We start from the raw sequence: 25,282 nt of genomic DNA, 5'->3' as shown, positions 1-25,282 counted from the left end.
AAAATCTTTTCCTCACTGATGCATTTTGTGAATTTTTTTGAAAAAACGAAAATGAATGCAGTAAATGTTTAGATATGCCAAAGCTATAATTACAAGGGCTTTGTGCTGTTTGTGCAGACCTTTACTGTAGTTTTTTTTTTTACTGTTGTTACTTTGGTGTTACACTATCATTTCCAATCGCTGAGATATAGCAATAAATCATGGTTCAGCTAGCTGGCATTGGTGAATCTCATACCTCATTATAGTATGATATATGGGTTGATTTTCATGTTTTGTACCTTTTTGCATTTGACACTGTTGCATGTACGATGTGCATTTCTGATCTGGAATTACCTTGGTTTAGTAGTAAAATAACTGATTGTACACTGGCAGTGAGGAGCATAGTCTGTGTGTGAAATGAGTGAAGTTAAGATGAAATGGACACTCCAACTCTTTTGTGTCAACGGTTTATCATTTTGAATTTGTAGAGGCTGGAAGGCTTCATTCACCAATACTACTACATCGTAAAAAATGAGAACATCATCAGTCATCTGTTTGATTGAGGCTTCTGTTATGGACCAAATTCATCTTGCATAAAGTCTGTGTAGTGCCATTTTGTTCAATGAAATGCATTTGACAGTGTGTCTGTGTTGTTTTGTAACACTGAATTCCGGTTACAACACAAGAACAATTCCTGTAAGTTCTGCTGGTGAGTTTAACGTGATGTTAGCATGTGATGCAAACTCTTCGTTTATGTTAGAAGTCGACAGGAAATACAAAGTGTGGGAAATGCCCTTTATTCTCTAGGGTATTACATTTACATTTGCATATTACAGCTGATTGCAGTTGCTGTCTTGCAAGGCCATTAATGCTTATAATGGTGGGACCCTACTTTTGCACCTGTTGTTGGGATATAACATGCCTCTGCTTTTATACTTGATGTATGTTTGGTTCGATAAAAAAAAAAAAACATCCATGAAATAGGAGGTCCATAGGCAAGTAAGGACAGTAATTTGTATGAACACAAAATTCAGAGAAGCAACAGACATTCCAGTGACCTTATTGGCGTTTTATGCAATTTATTTTTCCTGGAAAATATCTTAATGTTATAGTCCAAGCAGAGGCCCTCAGTGTAAATGGTGTTCTGTGTAACTGCAGCTGAGGAGAGGAAGTTTGTCATCATTGCAATTGTGCACTGTGGCTTCAATGCCAAATGCGGGCAGTTTCAGTTACTCTGTGGTCTTAGCTCTGTGATGAGTGCCCGCGTTCACTTCCTGGAAACTACACAGTGCCAGTGAGTGAGTGAGAAGTGGAGATTTCAGAGCATAGCTGTATGATGAGACCATCTCCCACTAGCAGATTTGGAAATGTGGAAACCCTGGAAATTTTTTTTAAGTTATCCTGTTTCTTTCCCCAACATTCTGGAGTTGCCAATCCTACTACTGTGGGCTCACCTCTGTGTCCACCCTCTATGCTTGCACAGGAGTGCTGAAGTAAGACGAGCGCTATTCTCCCAACAGACTTATTCATGCCACCAAGCACTATTTTCAGACTACAAGTCCCACAATGCACCTCAAATGTGGATTGGAGAATAGATGCATATCCACTGATAACGTCTGAGTATTTCACAGGTGACCTGACCCTTGGCCCTTCAAGGCCTACGTTTCTTAAACTTGTCGAGTATCGTCTGGTCCAGTGGGACCTCGTCTGGAGGATGCTGGCCGTACTTCCGCCGCACTCGCTCCTCAGAAGCCTCCCCGGTACACAGCACTGCTGCGGTGCGCACCTGGCAGTTGGAAGAGCCTGGGGGCAGTTTTGGCTCTCACACAAACACACCTCTGTTAGCCAAGTTCTGACACGACCTGAAGAAGACGACACAACAAGCAGAAACAAATGAGTGGAAGGGTGTTGCTGCAAGGCTGTGAGGGGCAGGGAAGCTAACCAGCTGGCTCAGCTAACTCTCATTACACAACACTAGGGCACAAAGCAAACTGCAGAATGGCTGCTGAGGAGGCCAGACTCTGGTTTGCCAAGTATTATTAGGACAAGTTGGGAACCATCAAGCCTTAATGCATTACTTCACTTTGTTGGAACCAGCAAAACATGCCTGTTTTGACTCAAAAGAACTACCATTAGCTAACCTTCATTAGGTAACTGGAAAAGCCTGCAGCAGTGGGCTCATGGAAGTTTAATATACTGTTGTAAAAGACGGAATGGAAAGTGTATGATACTGAAAAGCAGCCCGAGATGGGAGAGGCAGGATTTAGAACATGGACTATTGTAATGCAATGGTGTTTTGGATGAAGACACAATTTCAATTTCGCATAGTTTTTTTTTTTTTATTTACACAACTATGAAACTCTTTCAGTACACAGGAAAACATTTGGGCCACCCAACAGTATATCGGTCCAATACAAAATGAAGACAAAAAAACCCCAGATGAAACGAAAAAACTTTTTTTGCTGAATATTTTCCATAGTCCACTACTGAGTGAATATATAGATCACCATATAGGCAAGTTAAACCTGATACGCTGCCAACAAGCTTTGGGCCTTAACAGCTCTTGTGAAATTTGCATTCACAACTGCAAATACTTCAAAAAAAGTCTATGGGGAAACAAACCAAATGATGCTCAAAGGGACACAAAACAAACAAAAAGATTCACCAACATGTAATGTTATTCTGGCCTGAGAGGTTTACACCATATCTCTGACCCAACAGTTACTGTAAAACTACTAACAGCAATTGAATTCTGTCTGCATTTGGGTTAAAATATAAATAGAGTGGCAAACTGACAAATGAGTCTTCAGGTTTTGAGTTCCCAAACTTTTGCATATACAATATTTAAATGAGGGGGAAAACCAAGCAGTGAAATTTGCGGGTTAAAAAAAAAAAAATCAAAAGGGGAACAATCTCTTCTGCTTTTCCCACAACTGTCAGAATAACTCAGGCCCTTCCATTTAAAACAAGCATATGCTGACAGAACATCTTCACCAAAAAAAAAAAAAAAGAACAAACCTTAATTGTCACTTTACTGATTATTTCCTGCTCCCCTCAGTGCTGTGCCAATTACAGACTACAAGAGTTCACTCTTACAACTTAAAATCACTGTGCCCCATTTCCTCCATGACACACCCCACCCCAGTATTACCCATGGAAAATTCTGTACCTAGAGACAATATTCAAAAGGTCAAATTGGCTCAAGGGCACCGAAACAAAAGGGCGTTAACAAAGACAGTGTCATCAACCAATTGGGTTTTGTTGCATCATTTTGCTTGCTTCCAGCTGCACTGCAGTATACAATGAACTCCCCCTGGTTTTGGAGGCACACGGGACTAATGAACCGCAGCAGCTGCTGGTAGCATCTCTTTGAGTGCCCCTCACATGGAGGCCACTGATTGATTGATTGTCTGTGCGATAAGGTGGCAGTTCACAGTGCCCTGGATCCGAGAGTAACACTCGTCCAATGCTACGACGCGACAGAAAGCACATATTGCATTGAACACACAACATTCCAAAAGATTGCAAATAGCAAATTTCAGCATAAACGGGGAGAATAACCTGCTAGGGAGAACGTACTAAGTCCATGTAACAGTTTAAGAAAGTTTTACCATAGATGTCAAAACATGTTTCAGCACTGCTCAAAGATATATGCAATGGTAAAAAAGGCATACAATTCAAAAAGAAATAACACTTCAGCTCTACTACAGCATAACAATGATTGTATTTCATAATACGTTAAACACAAGTATCCCTTACAGATTGATATATATGGATTGAAAGGCACTATATAAATATGTACAAACACGCACACAAATACACGGAATACACATTCGTAATCATCAAGCGAGTTGCTTGTGTGTGAAAATGCAAAAATCTTCAGGCTCAGATTTGTTCAGTCATCATCTCACAGGGACCAGAGATATCAGCTCAATCACACAGAGCAGGAATATCAGCTCTTCAGCTCTCTCAGGAACCAGAGATATCAGCTCCGCATCTCTATCACACAGATCAGGGATATCAGCTCTTTAGCTCTCACAGACCAAAGATATCAGCTCTGCACCTTTCTCCAACCATCTCCACTTCTGCGTCCAACAATCTGAATGTACCACTGATGACAAATTTATTGCACAATTGGAAGATTTGTTACCCCCACTCCTCCAAATATTTGCCTATGTATCTACATCAATTCTATACTAATTGACAGCCACCCCAACCCAACCCCCCCCCCCCCCCCCCCAAAAAGGCCTCTGTTACTTTGGGTGTGTAAGTTATACACATTGCTGTTTATTTTTGGTTGTTCTCCCACTGCATCATGGGTAGAGGAGCTAAAGGGCGCGTTGCATTTCCTAGTAAATGTAAAACAGAGAATGGGCAAGTTCATTAGCTTATTTCAGCCAGCCTTAAATATGTTTTATACACTCCACTGAGACAAGCATGCACGAACCACAGAGGGGCATTACATGTTACCTACTTATTACCCATCCTTAGGTAATAAGCAATGTCTATTGCACACTGATTGAGTGGATGCATCACCTGCTGCTTCTGATTGCTCAGCCTTTGAGAATACATTATCTTTGTCTATAGCAAGCTGTCAGGCCTGAGACATGGCTGGTAGACAAGGCCACCCATGTGGAGTCTGTCTCAACTGATCACTGATGAATATGCGCAGATCACTTCCAGTTCTTAGACTGGACCTCTTAGTGCCGAGGACTGACTGCAGCTGCTTCCCCCTGTCCAGGTTGAGTTGTGGTGTGGATGCTGGCTTTGTGGAAAAGGGCAGCACAGTGGAGATCTTTTTGGTAAACAGTACAGCATATTCAGGCTGTGGGATGCAGCCCCCTTTTCTCCAGAAACAGATATTGAGCTTCCAGCACGACTGCTCTCCCAGCTGCACACAAACATAATGAAACGAACAAGAAAACAAAGGCAGAACAGGAACTCCCTACAGGGGCTGAGACAGCTTTGGTGGATGCCCATTAGTGCATCTGTCGCCATCTAGTGGCAGCATGAAGGTACGGTCACTGCTTTCAGGGAGCTGCTCATTCAGTCAGTCGGTCGGTGAGGAACCAGGTGCAGCGGCTGCAACCAAAAACGCATGAGCAAACATAGCATCTCTGTGGAGCAGAGGACCCAGTCCAAAAAAAAAGTGTCTTTGCTTGCTTTCTTACTGCTCCATCGGGTCATTTCACGTGACTCCTATTGCAGGGGGCTGATGACATCAGTGCAGCTCGTGACGGTCACTCGCACAGGCCTTCCAGTTCCAGAGCGAGAAATTCCAGTATGAAAAACACACAAACCAACAACGTGGCTACAACCTCAGCGGCTGTTTTCGCCTCTCGGCCTCAGCATCTCCATCACTCATGAATTCAGTGAGACACAAAGACTTGTTCTCTGAAAAAATGTTAATGCCAGTGAAAGTGTTCTGTAGGAAAAGTCAAGATCTTAAATCAGTCAGCCCTTTTAAGGTAATGTGAGGCAAGCTTGGACCACTGAAACAAATGCATGTTTTGTTCAAGAGAACCCCAATCCAGTGCTAACAGGACAAATGTGATGGACCTTTCCTAGGCTAGGTTTTCTGTCAGAGAACAACTCTTGTAGCCCTTGGAAGCTGTGAGACACCTCATGTGAGGCTGAAGACAGCTACTTTTTGGCTGTATCATGGGATGAAGATTGCAGTCAGTGGTTCAGGACTGCGTGACAGGTGTCATCCACAGACCCTGCCAAGTTGGGATTCAGGACTTCTGGGTCCTGGTGCAAACCAAGGTGGGAGGAATCCGAGTCAGCTTTCAGTGTTCATCTCAGCTCAGAGTCTGTGGATGAAAGCTGTCACATGGTGGGCCTCACCAATCCCTGCTAATGCCTCCTTTAGCATACAGGCCTTTAGTGTTTGATTCAGTTAGTGATGACGTGCAGGACCCCTCCCTGCATGAACAGTGCCAGGGTGGAGGATGGGCGATGACTTGGCTTAGGTGTCGAATGACACATGACTGCATTGAGCTGTGTGGGATAGGGGGAGCCAGACACAATGTAGGCCTTATTCATAGAGTATTATAGTCATCTTAAATTCAACATGTGCTACTACCATAATTTTTAAAGGATAAACCAGGACAAAACTCAACAAAACGTAATACTGAGTCAATGATGTTATACGTATGCATGTATGTATATATATATGCGTATATGTGTGTGTGTATACATAAACACACATATATACACACATACATAAACACACGAGTATATCCAGCTGTAGAATTTAAGATGACATTAATGTTTCATGAATAACCCAAATGAACTCTGCTAAAAAAAAAAAAAAAAAAAAATCACAGTAAAGAAACAAGACCGAAAATACCATGATAAAGTTGTGAGTACAGTGCGAACCTTTGGTCTGTCCTGTGGTTAGTTTTGCCAAGACACAGAAGAAAACCAACATTGCTGGGAGAACACTGGAGCGAGGGAGGGAGCGAGAGAGAGAGAGAGAGAAAGATACTGCCATCTCCTCCTCCAGTCCCCTCATAGCCCTCCGCGGGTGTGTCGGGGCCGACCCCACAGTGGATAGCTGCCGTCAGGTGAGAGGGAAGGAGGGAGTTGCTCGACCCTGCTGGGTCCTGTACTGTTCGGTCACTCCGAGTCACTAACATACCGGCTCCCGCATCACAGAGGGGCGGGGCCAGCAGGGAGGTCACACTGCGAGGGGAGGGGCAGAGGGGTGTGGCTGAAGCAGAGCGGGGAGGGGCCAGCTTCCTAACTCTCCCTCCCCCCCGTGACCCTCTACAGGAAGTCCAGCTCCAGGGCTTGGTGCAGGGACACCAGGTCTCCGTGTGTGGATATGCGCCAGAATGGCATGTTGAGCTGCCGAGACAGTCAGAGCAGAGAGAATCAGCCCAGGTAGTCTGTTTTATAACACACAGCGTTGCCATTAACCATTTTACGAAGCAATGGAATTGCAATGGAAATCTGAACAATCTACAAGATTAAGAGTCGCTCCCTTAAATATGACAGCGTTAAAGGGATATGTGAACAGCTGATATTAAAGAAAGGTGAGAGGTAAGTGCTTTAAATACATATTTTGCTTGTGCTGGAAGTTGCTCTGGATAAGAGCACCTGCTAAATGAATATAATGTAAAGGGGAAGTCAGTTAAAGGCAAGTCTGTCCCTCTAATCTAACTCAAAGAAAAGCCTGGCCACCTACACTAGACATTCCAAAGCCGTTCTCATCCACCCGTATGTGTGTTGTCAGCCTGTTTGTATATGCAAATATTACCTGCTTTGCTGCGAATTCTTCGTCACGACCATCCCCAATCACTACATATGTCACCTTCTTCCCAAAGCGAGAGACGATTCGCTCAAAGCAGCTCTCCTTCCCTGTAGGAACAGGAGGATGGCTCAGGCAAAAAGCGGACCACCAACAGAGGCCCAAGCACACACACACGCACGCACGCACGCACACACACGTATACACACACACACACACACACACACACACACACGCGCACACACACACACACACACACGCATGCACACACACGTATACACACACACACACACACACACACACACACACACGCGCACTCACACACACACACACACACACACACGCGCACACACACACACACACACACACACACACACACACACGCACACACACGTATACACACACACACACACACACACACACACACACACGCACGCACGCACACACACGTATACACACACACACACACACACACACACACACACGCATGCACACGCATGCACACACACGTATACACACACACACAGCTGACTCTCCTCTGTACAAGAGTTAGTACAGAAGTTTTTCGGTGAGATTTCCACCTGCGTATACGCACTGTGCAGTCCTAACAGAAGATCCACTGTGAAGTCGTTAAAGCAACGATTAGCGAATGCTTAGTACAGTCTGCCTCACAAGAGAGAGAGGTCAGGAGTTGGGGTGGGTAGCAGGAGGATGAGCAGGTGAGAGGGGTACCTATTTTGGTGGCACTGTAGATGTTCTCGATGGGGAAGACGTTTCCCAGGCCGTAGAGCAGCACCTTGGCCAGGGCGGGGACCAGCTGGGTCGTCGTGACCAACACATTCACACATCTGCCCCTGCAGCCAAACCACTGACACTCATCAGCACTGTGCTCTGCATGACCTGCACATGCTCATGTGGCACTGATCCAGGATCAGTAACTACAGCAAATTTTAACCCAAAGGAAACTGGTCCTGGCTCAGTGCTTAGGAGCAGAACTGCCCTTGAATACTACTGCACCATCATGTAATTTTTATTAACTAATGCTTAAGGCACAAGCAGGGTTGTCAAAATTTCTTCTAGGCATGGTACACTTTTAGTGACAGTCAGACACTGAAAATTGCTAACACCTTCCAGCACATACTTGCAAGACATAAACAATTCGAAATCTTCATTGGGGATACATGCGTCACACACATCACGATTGCTAATACAAGCGCAACAAAAGTCATGTATTTCATTATTCACCACTGAATTATAGTTATGATAATTTCAGCCAAATGCAATGCCTAAAGCAAATGTCACAATGTTTTGTTCCTTCAAGAAGTTCAGATATGGATGACCCCTGAAACACTGGCGTTTTAAGACACCATAGGGGTTTGCTGGTGAGTGTAGGTGTGGGTTTAACGCACCTGGACTGGATGAGCAGCAGGGACTTGAGGGCAGTGCTCAGCCAGGAGTCCGTCACGGTCTCGATGTCCGCCTGCAGCCGGAGCAGCAGCTCCCTCTTCATGGGGCTCAGCAGGCCTGGGAGAGAACGGGCGGGTCAGAGCCAATCCCCTGTCCCCACGCCACAAGCTCCGCCCCCGCAATGCATCTTCACCCGGGCCCTCTGGTGGCGGTCCAAGCACTTCTCACCACCATGCAGTAGCTATTCAAACACTGCACTACACCACATTACTGGCATTTAGCAGACACTCTTATCCAGAGTGACTTACATAGGTTACAATTTTTTTTTTACACGTTATCCATTTATACAGCTGGATATTTACTGAGGCAATTCCAGGTAAAGTACCTTGCCCTTTGGGTACAGCCAGCAGCAGTACAACAGCCAGGAATCTAACTGCCAACCTTTTGGTTACAAGTCCCACTCCTTACCATACCTATGCTATACTGCTGCCCAAACCTGCTCATTGGTGCAGACTTTAGATGCAGTTTAGTCTCTGCCAGGCCCTCACTGCTGAGAGAACCCATCAATGACTGCCAGCTTCATCTCTGCGTAACCTGTGTGTAACGTCACAGTGATCTCCTTATATTCGGCTGGCTCACCCCCAACGTTCCCCTTGTAGCCGTTGTAGATCTCCTTGAGGCGTCGGTATCGGAAGGCCAGTTTCCGCATCCACTCCACGCCCCCCTGAACCCCGCTGGTCGAACCCGGGCCACTGCCGCCACTACTTTGGCTGGTGAAACCATCTGCCACAAAGTTGTAGTTGCTGTCGAAACATGCAGACATTAAGACTTGATGAACCGCCAACCCCAATAACAGACAGGTGTATTGTGACCAGATGTGCATATGCAACTCGATAATATTCATGAAAAATCACAAGCTTTCTGAATTATTTTTTATGTGGAGTTTTATTTCACCATTCTGTGCACTCCATAAAGAAATTAAAACATTTGAAGACTCTCTTGTCTTAATGCCACAGTCTTAACAATGTCTTCCAAAAGCCCACTTGCAATTACTTTTGCAATTACTGTATGGCCCAATTCATAGAAAATATGTACATTTTCATACAGTTTTTAAATAGATGTATCAATGCGCAGCCCTTTAAATATTATTAAATGTTATTAAATATATATGTTGAGGTGTATCAGTGACATTATTGACAGATTAGCATGTTTGCCAATTTATTTTAAGAACCTTTTCCTGATAATTCCATTTTTAAAGCTCTGCTGCCAATGAGAGCGTTGACACTCACATTCCTGACGACAGCCAACAAGATTACAAATTACGCTTCTATGTCTGAAAATTGTGTGGCGATGGGAGCGTTCTCAAACAATCTCTTTTTATCAGGAAAAATCAAAACAAAACAGGTTTTTCTGCACGACTCCTGCAATTCCTCCCGGCCACAGCAAACAGGCGTCGCCTCTTCCACTGGGCCACTGTAACTATGTTTACTGCTCAGATCCATCTTGTGTGACCTGTGAGATGCCGGAAGGAATCAGCGGAAATTAGGGGTTTGGTTCACCTCAGATCCTGTCCATTGTCGTCAGAGGCTACGTCTTCCACATGGACTTGATCACACTCCTGGGGAGAGAGGCATGTGGTACTTATGAGAAGGAGTGAACCTCGATCAGCTGTCATTTCCAAATCAGTAAAGAACCCAACCGTCATCTTCGTCTCACTCAAACAACTGTCATCTCTAAATCTCTGGATATATAACCTGTCTCTACAGCTCCTGCCTCCAGTCAAGCTTCATGTAGTAGTAGTAGACTGTAAACAGTCTCACCTCCAGGTCATTGAAGAACAGGTGTGTGTCGGCAAGCTCAAAGATCAGCTCCTCCATCTGCAGACCCAGGTTCAGAACAGTCGCTGGGTCCTGGAGGGCAACAGAAAGGGAGTCAGCAAGGAGGAAGAGGTGCAGGGAAAAGTGCAAAACGTAAGACACAGAAGATGAGGGGTGCGGATCTGGAATTTTACAAGGACCTTGCCAAACTTCTGCGCGAAGGTCCCGGTAAGCAGGGAGTGGAAGACGATGATGGTTTCGTCCAGATCCCACAGAAAGATCCGCTGAAACACAGAAGGGGCCGAGACCATAACATATATATATTATAACAACATATTATAACCCACGCATGAACGGCCCAAGTCTGGCTTCAGCTGTACACTGGAAAAGGGCACAATGAGCTGGCCTGGTTCCTGCTCTACAGTGGAAAAGGGATATAATGAGCTGGCCTGGTTCCTGCTCTACAGTGGAAAAGGGATATAATGAGCTGGTCTGGTTCCTGCTCTGAAAAGAAGGCCTGAAAGCCTGTCTTAAGGAGGGGACAGTAGGTGTTTGTGTATATACCTCCAGGTCATTGTCAGTGGACTGGGAGCTGTCAGACTTCTTCGCCTTGGACTTGGCCTTCCCCCCACTGTTCCGCCTCCCTGTCTCCTCCTGGTCACGTGACGCTGGGGTGAGGGCCAGGCCCGCAGAGGCATCTGGAAGAGGACAGTGACAAACTGATCACTGGGCCACCGCCCCATACTCATCTCACCTTCAACACTCAACGTCTTCCACGCTGAAGGTCAAACGAGCAAGAAGCTTCAGCTCGGACACAGCCTCCTCACCCTGAATGAGATTCTCAATTTAATGAAAACGACATTCATTATGGCGAGTGGCAGAAAAAAGAATCTGATCAGCACTTAGAATTTACACTTTAAATCTCTGATCTGTAAGACTGGCTCATGCACAAACCTAAGAAATAAAAAAACTGCATCAAACCAAGCAGCTGCAGAGAGGTCATGCCATGGCTGCAGTGATGGGAGGGTGACAGAGAAGGGATGGTTGTTGGGGTACCTGCTGCCCTGGGCAGTCCAGCTGTGGTGCTGCCCTCCGTTTTGGGGGCCAGGTACCCCGGGACGCTCACACCGTCCCCCTCCAAGCTGGTGACGGGTAGGCTCGCTGTTGTGTAGCTGGGGGGCACGTAAAACTGGGGGAACTGGTTCTGTCCCAGGGAGCTGTAGTTGTACTCCTACACCAGCAGGGGGAGCACAGCGGGTGAGAATAGGACACTGTCCCCATCTCTCCCCATTACACAACACAAGCAAGAGAAATGGCAGAGGCACAGCTTTACACAGACTATTGATTACTGTTAACCATTTCTCTCCAACCTGACAGAGCTGACTTCAAAAAGGCATATACGTCCTAGGGTGTCTGGGTTTGAACACACAGAGGGACCGGTATGAAAGAGGAAAGGGTTTTAAGAGGCTGTGGTTTTTTCCCCCCACTCCTTGACTCCCCTGTCCTGTGCAGTTACTCAGTAGCAGGATGGCGTCTGATCGTACACCAGTGTGTTGTACAGAGTGTGTGTGATGGAACAGTGGGCTTTCAGTTAATCTGACAACAGACTGTGGCAATCTTTTTTTTCTAGTGGTCTGACTGGAGCAGGGAGTGCACTGACTGGGTAGCAAGCTGCAAGGTGAATGGAGCAAGCTGTGTGCTAACTGGATGCCAGATAGTGCTCTAAGTAGACAGTAAGGGGCAGAAGGCAGAGTCCACCCCCTCACCTGCTGTGCAGATGTTGTGGAGGCCGTTGTTGCCGCAGTACCGGAGGGGATGCAGGTGTACACACTGGACGTGCTAAAGCTGGAGCCTGAGACACACAGACAGAGCCATGACGTTAATTATATTACCGCCTGTGTGACCATCATTCAAAATCCACACCACACTGGACTGAAATAACATCCTCATCTAAAAAAAAAAAAGGATTTAAATGTATTGGAACCCCCTCACCCCCAAATGCATGCTATTTTCAGGAAGTGACACTTTAAGAGAAGACTCCAGGGGCTGGGCTGGCTGAGCATGGGAGAGGGCTTGCCTTGGCTCGGATAGGAGTAGTGTGCCTGGCCAGCCTGGGTTGAGGTATACGTGGTGCTGAAGTTGAGATACCCAGGCTGGCCTATAGAGGGCGTTTCGGGCAGTCCTGTCTCTGTCTTAATGCCTGGCCACATGGCTCCTGGAGAGAGACAGAGAGAAAAAGAGGGAGAGACAGAAGTAAGGAAAGGAGAAAAGTAGGGAGAAGAGAGGAAAAAAATAGATTATTTCTGGCATGACTTGGTATTTTAGGCATTTTAGGTAAAACTGTAAATACCGCTCTCCTCTTCACACAGTGTAACTTTGAAGAAGGTACAGATCCATTCATACCAAACAACTGCCTTATTAATAGTTAATTGACTATAAAATACTGACATTTATTAAATCTAAATAAACTGAATGGTAAAACAAAAAGACTGGAAAGACTGGAAAGACACCACACTGTAAACAAATTATATACTTTTAAAGGCATTCCTACTAAACAGCATGTTGAGGGCAGCACTTCTGATGAAAAGTACATTGCTCTTGACAACACAATCACCTTCATCCATCACCTAAAGGAAGCATGAAATTGTATTTAAAACCCCTGCGGGGGAAGGGTTGGGTGCATTCATCTCGAAGCACTTTCCAGAAGGGCTCCAACTGTGTTCTAATTATGACATCATGCGCAGGCACTGTGATGTAGGAGGGGCTGTGGATACGAACCGAAGGGTGGCAGGCCGTAGCCCTGGCTGGCAGGGGGAAAGGCGCTGTAGACTGTGGACTGAGCCAGGGGGGAGAAGGATGCCTGGCTGGGGTACGAGGTAACGGCCGGAACCGTGGGCGGAGACAGGACGTGTCCAAGGGACCTGCGCAAAAAAACCCATTAATCAAACATGGCCCTGCATCAGAGGGGTAAGAATCCACTCCCGGTGGGCGGGTGAGATTCGGTCCCAGCAAATTCCTCTGGATTAACTGGTTCAGTAAACTTAATTAGCTGCATGAATTTACACTGATGAATTTTCCACAGTACACAGCACTGAGACAACAGGCTAGCCAGCTAACACAAAAGCAACGAGCATGTAAAATATTTTGAGACGTTGAAAGCGTTAAGCTCTGACTCTGGAATGCCAGCTGACGAGCCTTACCAAAGAGCTGCAGCTGTGAAATTGGGAACCACAGTATATACTAAGATTCTGAAAGATCAGCGTGTGCATCTTGCAGACTGAAGGGAAAGGAAAGTGGACCAGAGGAACCCTCTGGAGCATTCACAGTACCAATCACCACTGAGAAATTAACATGAGTCAGCGATATTTTAGGTTTGAGCTAAGACTTAGTTGGCCACGGCACGGTAGACTACACAGCAGCAACTACTGACAGCAAAACTCAAATAATTAATGAGTCTTACTATTTTTATAAGGATTCCACAAAACAGTGCAAATTCAAATACATTTTGTTCCATGTTTGAAGAGGTCAGCTAAAGAGATTTCTAAATTAAATACAAAAAATTTTGGAAGACTTTCACCACTCATGCACACAAACGATTTTGTGCGTACGATCAATCTGAAAAGCATGTTGGAATTCATCAATTTGTTCTTATTTAGAGATTGTGGTTGTGTATGAACTAGTTTTACAACTCCTCTAGATCACATGCAACATGTACACTAGTACACACTTGAGCAAAATCACATTGCTTTTTCCCATTCTGATAAAACTGTAACTATCAAATTTATGTGAACAAAATAGCACTTCACAACTGAAATACATACACACTTGAGCATATTTGCAATAAACAAATATACTACATAACTAATCCGATTATTCGGCTTTTAATTCTTTTTTCTAAACTGTACCTAAATATGCCTACACGATATGTGACAGAGGTTACTGCCTTGAAAAGCATTTAATTCTGTGCCTATAAGCAAACACTGAAGTCACAGCTTACCCCGGGCGTGTTGGTTTTGAGACGCTGACCCGCACGCTGTTAGTATCCGGAATTAAAAAAAAGCCCACCAACATAAACAAGGTAAACACAGAGATCTATAAAAATGTGTTCTTTAACATTTCAGTCAAGTGAAATTCATCAGTGCTAATCTCTTTTATACACAATGTGCTAAAACCCTGGCCGATGGCACTGCTGGTCAACCCCCAGAAGTCAAGGGAAGCTGCAAATGTGTTGTGTGACACAACCAAATACATAAAAGTCCCACATTACTGGCGTTCTTAAAGGATGGGGGATATATGTGAACAGAGCGAATTTTGTATACACCTCATATCTTTTCACTCCTGGTTTTTATCTACAATGTCTACTCCCACATACTTTATATGTGGTGGATACAAATTTGTTAGACAAGACGACACAAGGACAAGCTTTTTGTTCTAAAAATGATTTATTTAGACACTGGAGTCCTTTCAAAATTGGGCTTATGTTAACTTGTGACTTGCTGATGACCCAGACACTCCTCTGCCCACACTACAAAATATGTATGTATTCAGAATTGTTAACATCTCTGAATTTGAAAAGCATTTTGGTTGTACCTGCAACTCAGAAGTCAGCATGTCCTTATATGGGATCGTCAGGGCATTTACTTATTACAGATAACCTGTAGGAGAATCTAACGACTGGAAATCTAACGAATGATTGTGTGTATGAAGATGAATCCCAAAGGCAAGAACAAAATCTGACGTATAAGAATCAGTTTTATTCATTCATTTGGAATAATTCTTCTAAAAATAAACTGCTTAAACAAAAATAAAGCATTCTGGATGCATATAATTCTGATGAGCAGAGAGCACTGCAAACCTACATGAAACAGCAAGCCAGGTAAAATTGGTAGATGTGGCAGTGTGCTCTCTGCAAAATGTGTGTGTGTGTGTGTATGTGTGTGTGTGTGTGTGTGTGTGTGTGCGCGTGCGTGACTCACTTTGTTCCTTGGTAGAGCTGAGACGGATATTCACTGGACGTGGTGGTAAGGCCTTTACAGGTAACAGCTAGAAAACGAGAAAAGATCCAGGAAACGCTGACGTTAAAAGGGAAAGGTGAACATACATGTGTGCGTGTGTGTTGGAAGGTGCATGTACTCAGTGGGTCATGCCCTGCACGCCTCTGTGTCTGTTAGTGTGTATGGGGTTGTGTTTGCCATACCGGTGTGCGTAAAGGAGTCGTTGGGCTCGGTGCAGAGCTGACCTTCAGACACTGACTCTGACCTCCCTAGAAGCACAAGGGGAAGAAATGTCCAGTTAGAGCTATGGCTGCATTCTCTACCTACGACATGAGCCATCGGGTAACATGGAGGCAACATTATTTCCCCATAACTTTGGCCCACACTGCAGTCACAATTCTGGCACTAATGGGACTTTTTCTCTCTAGGGGTTAAAAAATACATTCAAAATACAAACCACAATTCCCCCTAATTGGTTATACCAGCGTTGTCCAAACCTCTCCTGGAGGGCCGCTTGTCCTGCATGTATTAGATCTCTCCCTGCTCCAACATAGCTGATTCAAATGATCAACTCGTTATGAACTCCTGAAGCTGCCTAATAACAAACCGATCATTTAAATCCGCTGTGTTGGAGCAGGGAGAGATCCAAAACATGCAGGGTAAGCGGCCCTCCAGGAGAGGTTTGGACAATGCTGGGTCATACAACAGTGGAGAGAAAAATACAGCCGTTTGTAAAATGACATCAAATCACACAGTCAATATGTACCATCTGCCACACAGAAGCCGCAGGCGTTCCCCTGCGTCTCGTTGCTGTGTTGGGTGCTGATTATCAACAAGCAAGAGATGCAGCTCACCTCCTTCCAGCTGGGTGCCAGCAGGCGGTGGGTAAGAGTTTATGTCTGACCCCAGGACAGTCTGATTGCCCCCTTCTGATTGGTTGTTGCCATCAGTTACCCCCACCCTCCTGTCACATGCGTAAGATCATTGACAAAAAAACAACACACATGAACAGCTATTCATCCACGTGAAACATATCCTCTGTCAGTATTCTCTGTCATATTCTATGTCAATACAAACACATTTGCAAAAAATATCCCTGCCGCTAATGATATCAGTATGAAACCAGTATGACACCAGAGTTTGTTTATTCAGACTTTCAGGTAATCCAAAAACCACTGGTGAGATACAGTACCAGTCAAAAGTTTGGACACACCTACTCATACAAGGGTTTATCTTTATTTTTTACGATTTTCCACATTTTAGAATAATAGTAAAGACATCAAGACTATGAAATAACACAAATGGAATTATGCAGTGACCAAAAAAGTGTTAAACAAATCAAAACTACCTTACATTTTAGATTCTTCAAAGTAGCCAAAAAATATTTTAAGATTTAAAAAAAAATTTTGGAAAGAAATTCATGCATAGGCAAATATAAATAGTGCATTTGATGCTGAGGAAAAACACATTTCAAGCATTTAAGAGTAAGTCTTCAGATCAAAAGGTCTTTGAATGCATGCTTCCCATTATCTTAATAAAGTGCGTCCAAACATTAAACTGGTACTGTATGTTTTAAGGGAAACGGCAGAATCATATCTATGTAATACTGCAAGAAAAGAACAAACGGTCCTCCAAGTTCAGCCATGTACTATGTGATTGCATGAAATCGTCTCTGAATTCTGTATGTTGAAATGAGGCTGAATGGTACAGAAGTAAATGTAAGGAGGCAGACTTTGCGGTTACTGTGGTCACTGTAGGCCACCCTGGAAAGGACTTGACTCTTGGTGCAGTATAGATGTGATATCTACAGATATACTGACTATCTCCCATCTCATCCCTTGGATTTATATCAAAAGTATTGTGTAGTACATGTGACATTCACACTAACTATTTTTTAACATTCTGATTTATCAATCCATCAACTAAGAAAATCAACTTTGCAGAAAACAGATTTTATATATTTTCAAAACACTATCGAGTTGATAAATCCAACATTATTACAAGCAGTAAAAGCTGCTATATCACCCAATGGTCATTATCTGTATATGTGTGCAGATGCTGGAATTAGTGTTAAAATTAACAATCAGGTAATAATGACAAACCTTGACCCCTTCTCCTGGCCAGCTTCCAGCTCCTGCCGAGGTTTCTTGGTCTGTAGAAGCACATTAAAGGAAAACAAGAGAGTTACCACGAATTACAGCGTTAGCGTTGTAGAGCGTGGGTTGCAGACATGCCCCTTGCGCCGCAGCATATGTGGCCTTGAAAGCACTTGTCACTGAGGAAGCAAGCCACTGTTTCAATATCCTTGAGAGGAGTCACTCTTTGTGTCAGTGCGTGTATGACAGTCAGCACCTGTGTGAGACTCAATGCCTGTGTGTGTCTATGCCTGCATGTTGTAGTGCTTGCTTGCGGAGGATGCAGGAGCTGTCGTCTGAACTCACCGGCAGTTCGGGCAGGTTCTGTGACTCGTCCATCTTTAAGAGGGAAGACTTGCGGTCTCCGTGCCCCCCCCTGCTCTGACAGGCTGCTGGCTTCACTCTCTCTGTCTCCGAGGGCTGCCTGGACCCTGCTTCAACGCAATCACAAAACACAGGGGCGTCGCTTTAAATACCCTCTCTCCCCCTCTCTGCCCATCGGGCCGGACGGGGCGCCATGCCTCACCTCGGGGCAGGAAGTAGGGCACGCCGCCCTAATCTCCCGCACGCGAGTGGCAGGTGAGGCACGTGTGGCGGGCGCGACACCCGATCCGCCCGCCGCGCCATGTTTACGGGGGAACCGCGGTGGGGGGACGCTTCCCTGCATGTGACCTAACCTACATTCAGTGAACACTATCCACCAGCCCTCTCCACGGATTATATTAGGGGCATTAAATGTTCAGGTGCAAGCTGTCAGATCAATAGGTAGCGTGGAGGATAAGATCTAACCTGATTTCTCCCCGCCACTGTCCTGTTTTTTCCACCTCAATCACAGATCATTTATATAACTGCGATATGAAGGAGGGGAAAAAAGGCAAAGAGGTCAGATGGCAATTCATAACAATATAATTATACCGGATACCTGTTATAAAATGAGGTTTCTGTTAATCACAAACACGTGCTTTTATATAAGCACACATTGAGGGGGGAAAAAAAAAAAAACTTAAACAAACCCCCACCCCCTCCAAAAAATAAAGAAGAACCTAGTCTGTTATAGATTATATATTACATGACTATACACTGCTCCTAAAGATGAAGCTAAATGTCTCATGGGAAAACAGACAGTTCTCTGTTAATTATGATTTTCTGATTTCTATCTCAGGCACACATACACAAGTTACTACTCAGACTATTAATTCAGTGGATTTATAAATCAGTTATCAGTAACCAGTTAATGTTACTTACTAATATACGCATTCTAGAAACATCCAGAGAGTTATTAACACTGTCAGTGGCAAGCTGCCACCATGCTTTGCTGCCACCATGAACTCTTGAGTACTTTTATAGCTAATTGTAACTGCATGTAAAGCACAAAACAACATTCTTCACGAGCAGCTCCCAAGAAGGGGTGATTTATGAACTACAATATACAGTAGCTGGCACAGTTAAAACAAAAACAGAAAGAACGAAGAGCCAGTTACAATAACTAGTTTTAAAATGTAGGCAGAGAAAACACTTTTCTCAATGGTGCTTGTGTGTTGTGTTGAGAATTATCTTTATTTGCCCCCTCTGAAACCGGAAATTCTGCACGGCAAATTTTCAAGTGGTGCTTACTGTATTTCTATGGACAAAACACAGACTATGACGGGGACAGAAATATCACAGTTATACAATAAATAGAATGACACTGTGCAATGTATCCCATTTGATCTCTGAGAACTTATGTCACAGCGCTAATGGACAACATGTGTCCAGCCCTACACATGTGCCCCTCAGACAAATTCTGGTATGTTGATATTAAAAGGTCTATGAACTTGGTTCTCGCATATCGGAAAATATTATCAACAGTTTGATAGCAGAATCAATGAGCCAGGCTAACTAAAAAGGGGAAGGCTCACCTTTACCTCCGATGTGTTCTGAAAACCTCCAGGACATAGCCAAGCCAGCATTTTCCATTGTGTTCTACAGCAACAAAATCGCTGATGCCTTTAAAAGTTGTTTTTTCTGAGCAAGCTTAAATGGTGAGCTGTTTGAATAGGCCCTCACTTGCAGTTTGTTTTTTTTAACACCAGGACACATGCACAGAACTTTTACCTCCCTGCAATGGTTTCAGCCTCACTGAGTCTGCCCTTAAGCCTATCACATTCATCTTCTCAATATTTCACTGTGGAATACATGAAGGCTATGCCTGGTACATTCACTCAGAGTACCCCTTGGTGTCATGAGTTGTTCACAGGAAGACTGCTGAAGACTTGCTACAGTTCTCTTGACAGTCCCGATACCACTGCATGCAGTTTTACCCTGAGATGCGGCAAACAGATGTCACCTTGCCTGGTAGCCTGTATGGTCTCACTGCAGATAAAACTGCTGATTAAGTCACACCGCTGTTAAAAGTAAAACTGCTATTTTGCCACAGTAAAATAGTGTGCAGTAGGTTTAAAGTGAATTATAAAGCTGAATCAGCTTTTCTTCATTAACATCTGACACAGGTAAAATGAACAGTTTTCAAACCATTTTTAGATCCCTATTCTGCACATTACCCTAAACATGAATGTAAACCGTTAGCATACCATATGGCTTCAGTTAGCATCTCCAAGGCATCAGACAAAACGTCAGTTTCCAATTTTGAGAAATCAGAAAATGACAATGTTTTGTGGCCCTGAAAACATACGTTGAAATCAAATTACCATGTGACTTAGAATAAACTGGCTAGAATATAACTTACATTTTTCCCAACAATATCATTTAAGTTGATTTTTTTACTTGCTTTATAAAACAGGTATTTCCAATCCATTATTCCAACTGCTCAGTTTGCTTTGAAGCTGTGACAATATTCATCAACATTTTTACACAGTTTTTATCATCGCACTAAAACTTACTAAAGATGGGAAAATGGAAACAATGGAAACATTTACTATCTCTTTCAAGAAGCAAGCAGCTATTGTAGTAAGCCAGCAACTAAACTCTACTAAACAAAGGTGTCTCAAAAGCCCGCTTCCTGGACAGTTTGTTTATTGGCGAGCTGGTGGACACAGCAGCACTACTTGATAATGTCAGGAAAGTTAATAGAGGTATCGTAAAAAGATATGTCCCGCTTTCCATGGCAGTTTCATGTAATCAATGCAACTTTTGTTAATTTCGGTCTTTCTGCTAACTTCAGGTAGACTTAAGCTAAGTAGAATTCAGCCTGTTATGAACATGTTTATAGAAATGATATCGCTCTCAAACATGTGGTACGTTATGACTACAGGTACAGTTAGGGGTTTGATATCTGAAAGAAAGAAAGGAAACTTGGTTAACAAAGGTTATTTTTTCAAGTCAAGAGTCAAGAAAATTACATTAATATTTTGTGGTCTAATTGTTTAAATACAAGATAAATACAATAAATTATTCTCTTGACAGGAAAAAAACAACCTTCACAACCCAAACAATATGCCATTGTCTTTGGAATTTAATTTGAGGAATACAACTCCATACCACATGTCAGATGCAGATAAATTACATTACATGATGTTCAACTAAAAATTACAATTATGGGATGAAACTGGGCATTTTGCTGTTAGTGCAGATTATTAGGGCCCTTAAATATTGCAAAAACCAAGGAAAGACCATATCTGAGTCATAGTTTTGAAATTATTGATTTTCACAGCAAACATCAGAAACAAAGATGGCAGGCTGTCAAAATTAGTTGAACATTTTCACCTAAAAAAAAACAAACAAACAAAGAACCTATTGGGGGACACCTCTTTGATCACTTTATACTAAATTTATACCAACTGACAGAATGGCAGCAAGTTCTGAGATGGTTGTTGTTGAATCCTCTTTTTATTAGATTGTCTGACGTGGAGTGAGTCTTATATATCACGATTTTTACATTTAGTGCGCCCTTTGTTCTGCCAGTGTCAGCATCCTGACAGCCGATCTGCTGCATAAGAGCACACTGATGAGACAGCCTGAACCAACCCAGACCTGACGGGGTTGACGGGGACTGGGTCTGTTTCAATCTTAAAATTCATACTCAATCCTTGCTCTACTTGGTGTCACCCACACTGAGTCTTTGTGCTGGTCTCTGCATGTTAGCCATACAGTTCCTACGGCAAGAGCAGGCAACAGACCCTTGGCTTGAGACTGCTCCTACAGCCAGTTCAGGTAAATATTCAAAAATCTCAAAGCAGATCTTTTCCCTTCCATATTCCCTTCCTTATCTTTTGTGTGCTTACTTAATGTCCATGATGATAAATAACATTAAAGGCTGTATTTTAGGTACTGCACCCTAAAGAACTGCATGGTAGTATTTCTCCAAAGTGGACCTGCTAAGCTTACTTCTGTCCGCTTATATTGGCAGTAAAAATAAATGTACTGACTCCAGTTCTATTTGTACTACCAGGTTTGATCAGTTTTCACAGAGAAGTGTGCAGCTAACTCATTTTATGTTTTTTTTTTGTTGTTGTTGAACACACACATGCTATTATGACTATGGTTCCAAATTGTGTAGCTGCTTATTTTAGTAAGCTATATTAAAGATACAATTAAACATTGTTTGGGTGTTAAAAGCATCTAGTTCAACAGGAAAGAAACGGCAGCTGGCTACCACAAAGAGCATGCCTACCCTTTCCACTTCTTGGAAATCCTTACCAACCCCACTGTCCTGAAACTGTAGCTCCTGTGGAATTTTCCCTACGGTAGAACAATGCTACTGTCTCAAAGGTTTTCTTTTCTCCTCCCTGCTTGTCCGTTCGATTTGTCTTTGTTTACAATTATTGTACCATTTGTAAAATCATTATCCCTGTTTATGGCCATCGATTTCAAGCAGGTACTGTGCTAATTAGCCACTTTGCAGTATGTGGATGCATAAATTTAATCACCTGTGCCCACCGTTAGCCTATCCAGATATAGTCAGAATCAGATCTGAGCAACGTTCTGGAACAGCATGTTCTTTTGCAGAGTGAGTGTACCTCCTTTACCTGGCCATTATACTGGTCTTGTACTGCTGCAAGGAAAATCAGCAGTCAGTAAACATCTCCTTGGTGCTCTGTTTCATGTCTGCACTTACAGACGGGTAGTCTCTGAGATGTGTTGGCCTACTTGTTAGTTAATCTCACAGGTTATAACACAGAATATAAATTATTGCATGTTATTGCATCAGCATTCAAACATGAAAGGTTCTGCGCAGCAATTTGCTTTGAATCAGCAAAGACGTTACTGGCTTGTTATTCGCAAACGTGCGACACTTAATACTTTAGCAAGTCAATTGAAAAGGTGGGTTCTGTTAATTAATGGAGGAATTAATAAATTAAAGAAACGGCTTAATAAGTTAAAGAAGTCGGCGATATCTGAACTGTAAATGTCAACTGCAATTCCCCACATAGATTCAATTCGTATATACAGGATTTATACACGATATAGGACACACACCCCAAACGGGTCTTTTCCCCATGTCAAATCCTGGGCGCGACACCGCTGTCCTAACGATACATATTGCGGCAGACTTTTGTTGGCTGTCATGAAATTCACTTGCCTATTATTCAGTTCTGTCGGCATTAAATGTTTTCATTACTGACTAAAATCATGCAATGCGCATACTGTCATGACAGGACACGCGAGGGTTGCGATTTTTCATTAGACTAGAGATATTGTATATAATCATTCAAAATATGTCGTATAATAATGAATTAAACTATAAATTAATGTGACAGCACCTTTACATATTACTGTGTCGCCCATCAAGATCTTCGGTGTCTGTAGTCAAAACAGTTTACAGGTAATTTTGCACACAGACTATACCTGGAAAACGACTAGTAAAACCGCAGCACTACTAACCACAATAAAGTCCATCTGAGCAAGCCTGTTGGCAAATAATGCAAATAAATTAAAATATTTCTGCTGTATACATGAGGTTGTATTCGGCACTGAATGGCACAAACAAATTGCGGCGAACTGACGCGCGGACCCAGATAGCCAACGTTACTCCGGGATTTTGAATGTGGAATGAGGGCCGTTCTTATAAAACAAAAGCCGGGGGAATTGGGAAGTCACGCATCTCTTAAAAGTGGACAAGGGAAAGGAAATCCAGCCTCTTGACCTGCGGATGGGCAGAGTCGATATGTTGTGATTTTAGCAATCACAAGTGGGGCTGAGCACACCGCTTGCATGTTAGCTCGCTAGACAGTAAAGAAGGGAACATGCAACCGCCTACTCAAGGACGGATGGTTACTGAAGGTGAAGTCTGCAGAACTCGGTGGCGACCAGAACAAGACACGGCTATCCGCTCTGGCTAATTACTGTACTCTCTTGTCAGCAAATAACTAGCTGACTAGCAAGCCACAATGTTATTAAGCAATTTGGTTAATTTGTGCACTTTAATTTGTGCACTAAAGGTGGATCAAGTTGGCTGATTATCACGCTGACGTTACTTAGCTTGTGAGTTATTGCAAACACTGGCTTGCTAAGTGGCTAGCTAGCTAGCTGGGTCATTTGGTAGGTTTTTTGGCTCCACAAACTAGCGTCTTGTATCCAACAGTAACGTTAGCTAGCTAACGTTACACCTGGCGTCACCACACTAGATTGCAACCTAAGTTAACAGAGTACACTGGGTTTAATTTTTAAATAGCAATGCAGTTTCGACTTAGGAGAAACTGTGTATTTTGCGATTTAAAAAGGGTAACACAAAGAGAGAAACTTCCACTTCAATTTTTGTTGGCTAGCAGGCTAACATTAGCAAGCTACTAGCTATCTGGCAATCCAGCGTGCACTTTTCAGTTCAAATCCTGCACAGCCTGACCTTTAGATACAGGTATGGGGAAACGTACAATTTCGGCGTAACTTCGGTGACGCAAATTAATAAAACAAATAAAATGAATCCTTACCATTAGGGTAACGCTCTTTATTCGAGTCAACGTGCTCAATTTCCTCGTATTGATTCCACTGCACTCGTCTGTTGTTAGGGAGCACTATTTTGCAGGAAGTTCCGCCTGTGTGCAGTGCGCAGGCGTCCACTCTTACCTGGTTCATTGAAGTCCATCTAAAGATCATTATTTTGCACAAAGCCCAGCAGTGAGGAGGGCTGTCTACACAAGTTTTGAAGTCTGGGAAAAAATAGTATGAGTTTATTTAGGAAATCTCGATTATGTTTGTAATTTGTTGCTATTCACATACAATCTTAAAACATCAGCCGACTACTGTGAAACAGATTTGTCGAACAACTGAATCAGCAACTTTCACTGAGAAGCACAATATCTTTTGCCAGGCAGCTACATAGTATATTCGATAGACAACACGTTTTTGCGCCATACAGATGCGCTCCCGTATTTATGTTTTGATAACGAAATGCATAGAAATACATGTAAATATCGAAAATTGGTATCAAAATATATTTCATACTGTACATTTTAGGTGTGCCGCATCAAAATTCAAATAACACGGTAATATGTGATACAACAGAAAATACATTTAAAAATCATTTTAACAGTTTGTAGGAAAAACGAGTAATAATGTCAGATTTATTGAATAATAAGGGGTTCCTCTGATCTGATAGGTAATTGTGATATTTCTTCACCTTTTCATACTTGGTAAGAAAACATTTAATTTTTGAAATGAGCACATTTCACCCTTGCTTTGTGAAGTTATACTGAAGTTGTGCTGTTGGGTGAATATTCCAACAGCCGATGAGGCTTTTATAACTCTCTCACATAGTAG

The 25,282-nt window shown here is 43.2% G+C and overlaps 1 protein-coding gene across 1 annotated transcript; it reads right to left on the bottom strand.

The window, feature by feature from the left end:
* Window positions 1-6,174: 6,174 nt before the first annotated feature.
* eya3 (EYA transcriptional coactivator and phosphatase 3) lies at window positions 6,175-24,521 on the bottom strand. Its single transcript, XM_036515670.1, has 20 exons — window positions 24,454-24,521; window positions 17,894-18,021; window positions 17,555-17,604; window positions 16,307-16,416; window positions 15,656-15,721; window positions 15,435-15,501; window positions 14,456-14,491; window positions 13,237-13,379; window positions 12,536-12,673; window positions 12,225-12,310; window positions 11,515-11,689; window positions 11,023-11,156; window positions 10,659-10,742; window positions 10,462-10,551; window positions 10,201-10,259; window positions 9,281-9,444; window positions 8,644-8,758; window positions 7,967-8,088; window positions 7,244-7,344; window positions 6,175-6,831 (listed from the first exon to the last, which is right to left on the bottom strand). Exons 2-20 carry the CDS (start codon window positions 17,924-17,926, stop codon window positions 6,751-6,753), a joined length of 1,854 nt encoding a protein of 617 aa, XP_036371563.1. The 5' UTR covers window positions 17,927-18,021; window positions 24,454-24,521; the 3' UTR covers window positions 6,175-6,750.
* Window positions 24,522-25,282: the final 761 nt, after the last annotated feature.

The sequence above is a fragment of the Megalops cyprinoides genome, chromosome 21, assembly GCF_013368585.1.
Source record: "Megalops cyprinoides isolate fMegCyp1 chromosome 21, fMegCyp1.pri, whole genome shotgun sequence".
Lineage (NCBI taxonomy): Eukaryota > Metazoa > Chordata > Actinopteri > Elopiformes > Megalopidae > Megalops > Megalops cyprinoides.
Note: the sequence above shows the minus strand (reverse complement) of the source record. Positions and strands in the feature narration are given on the sequence as shown.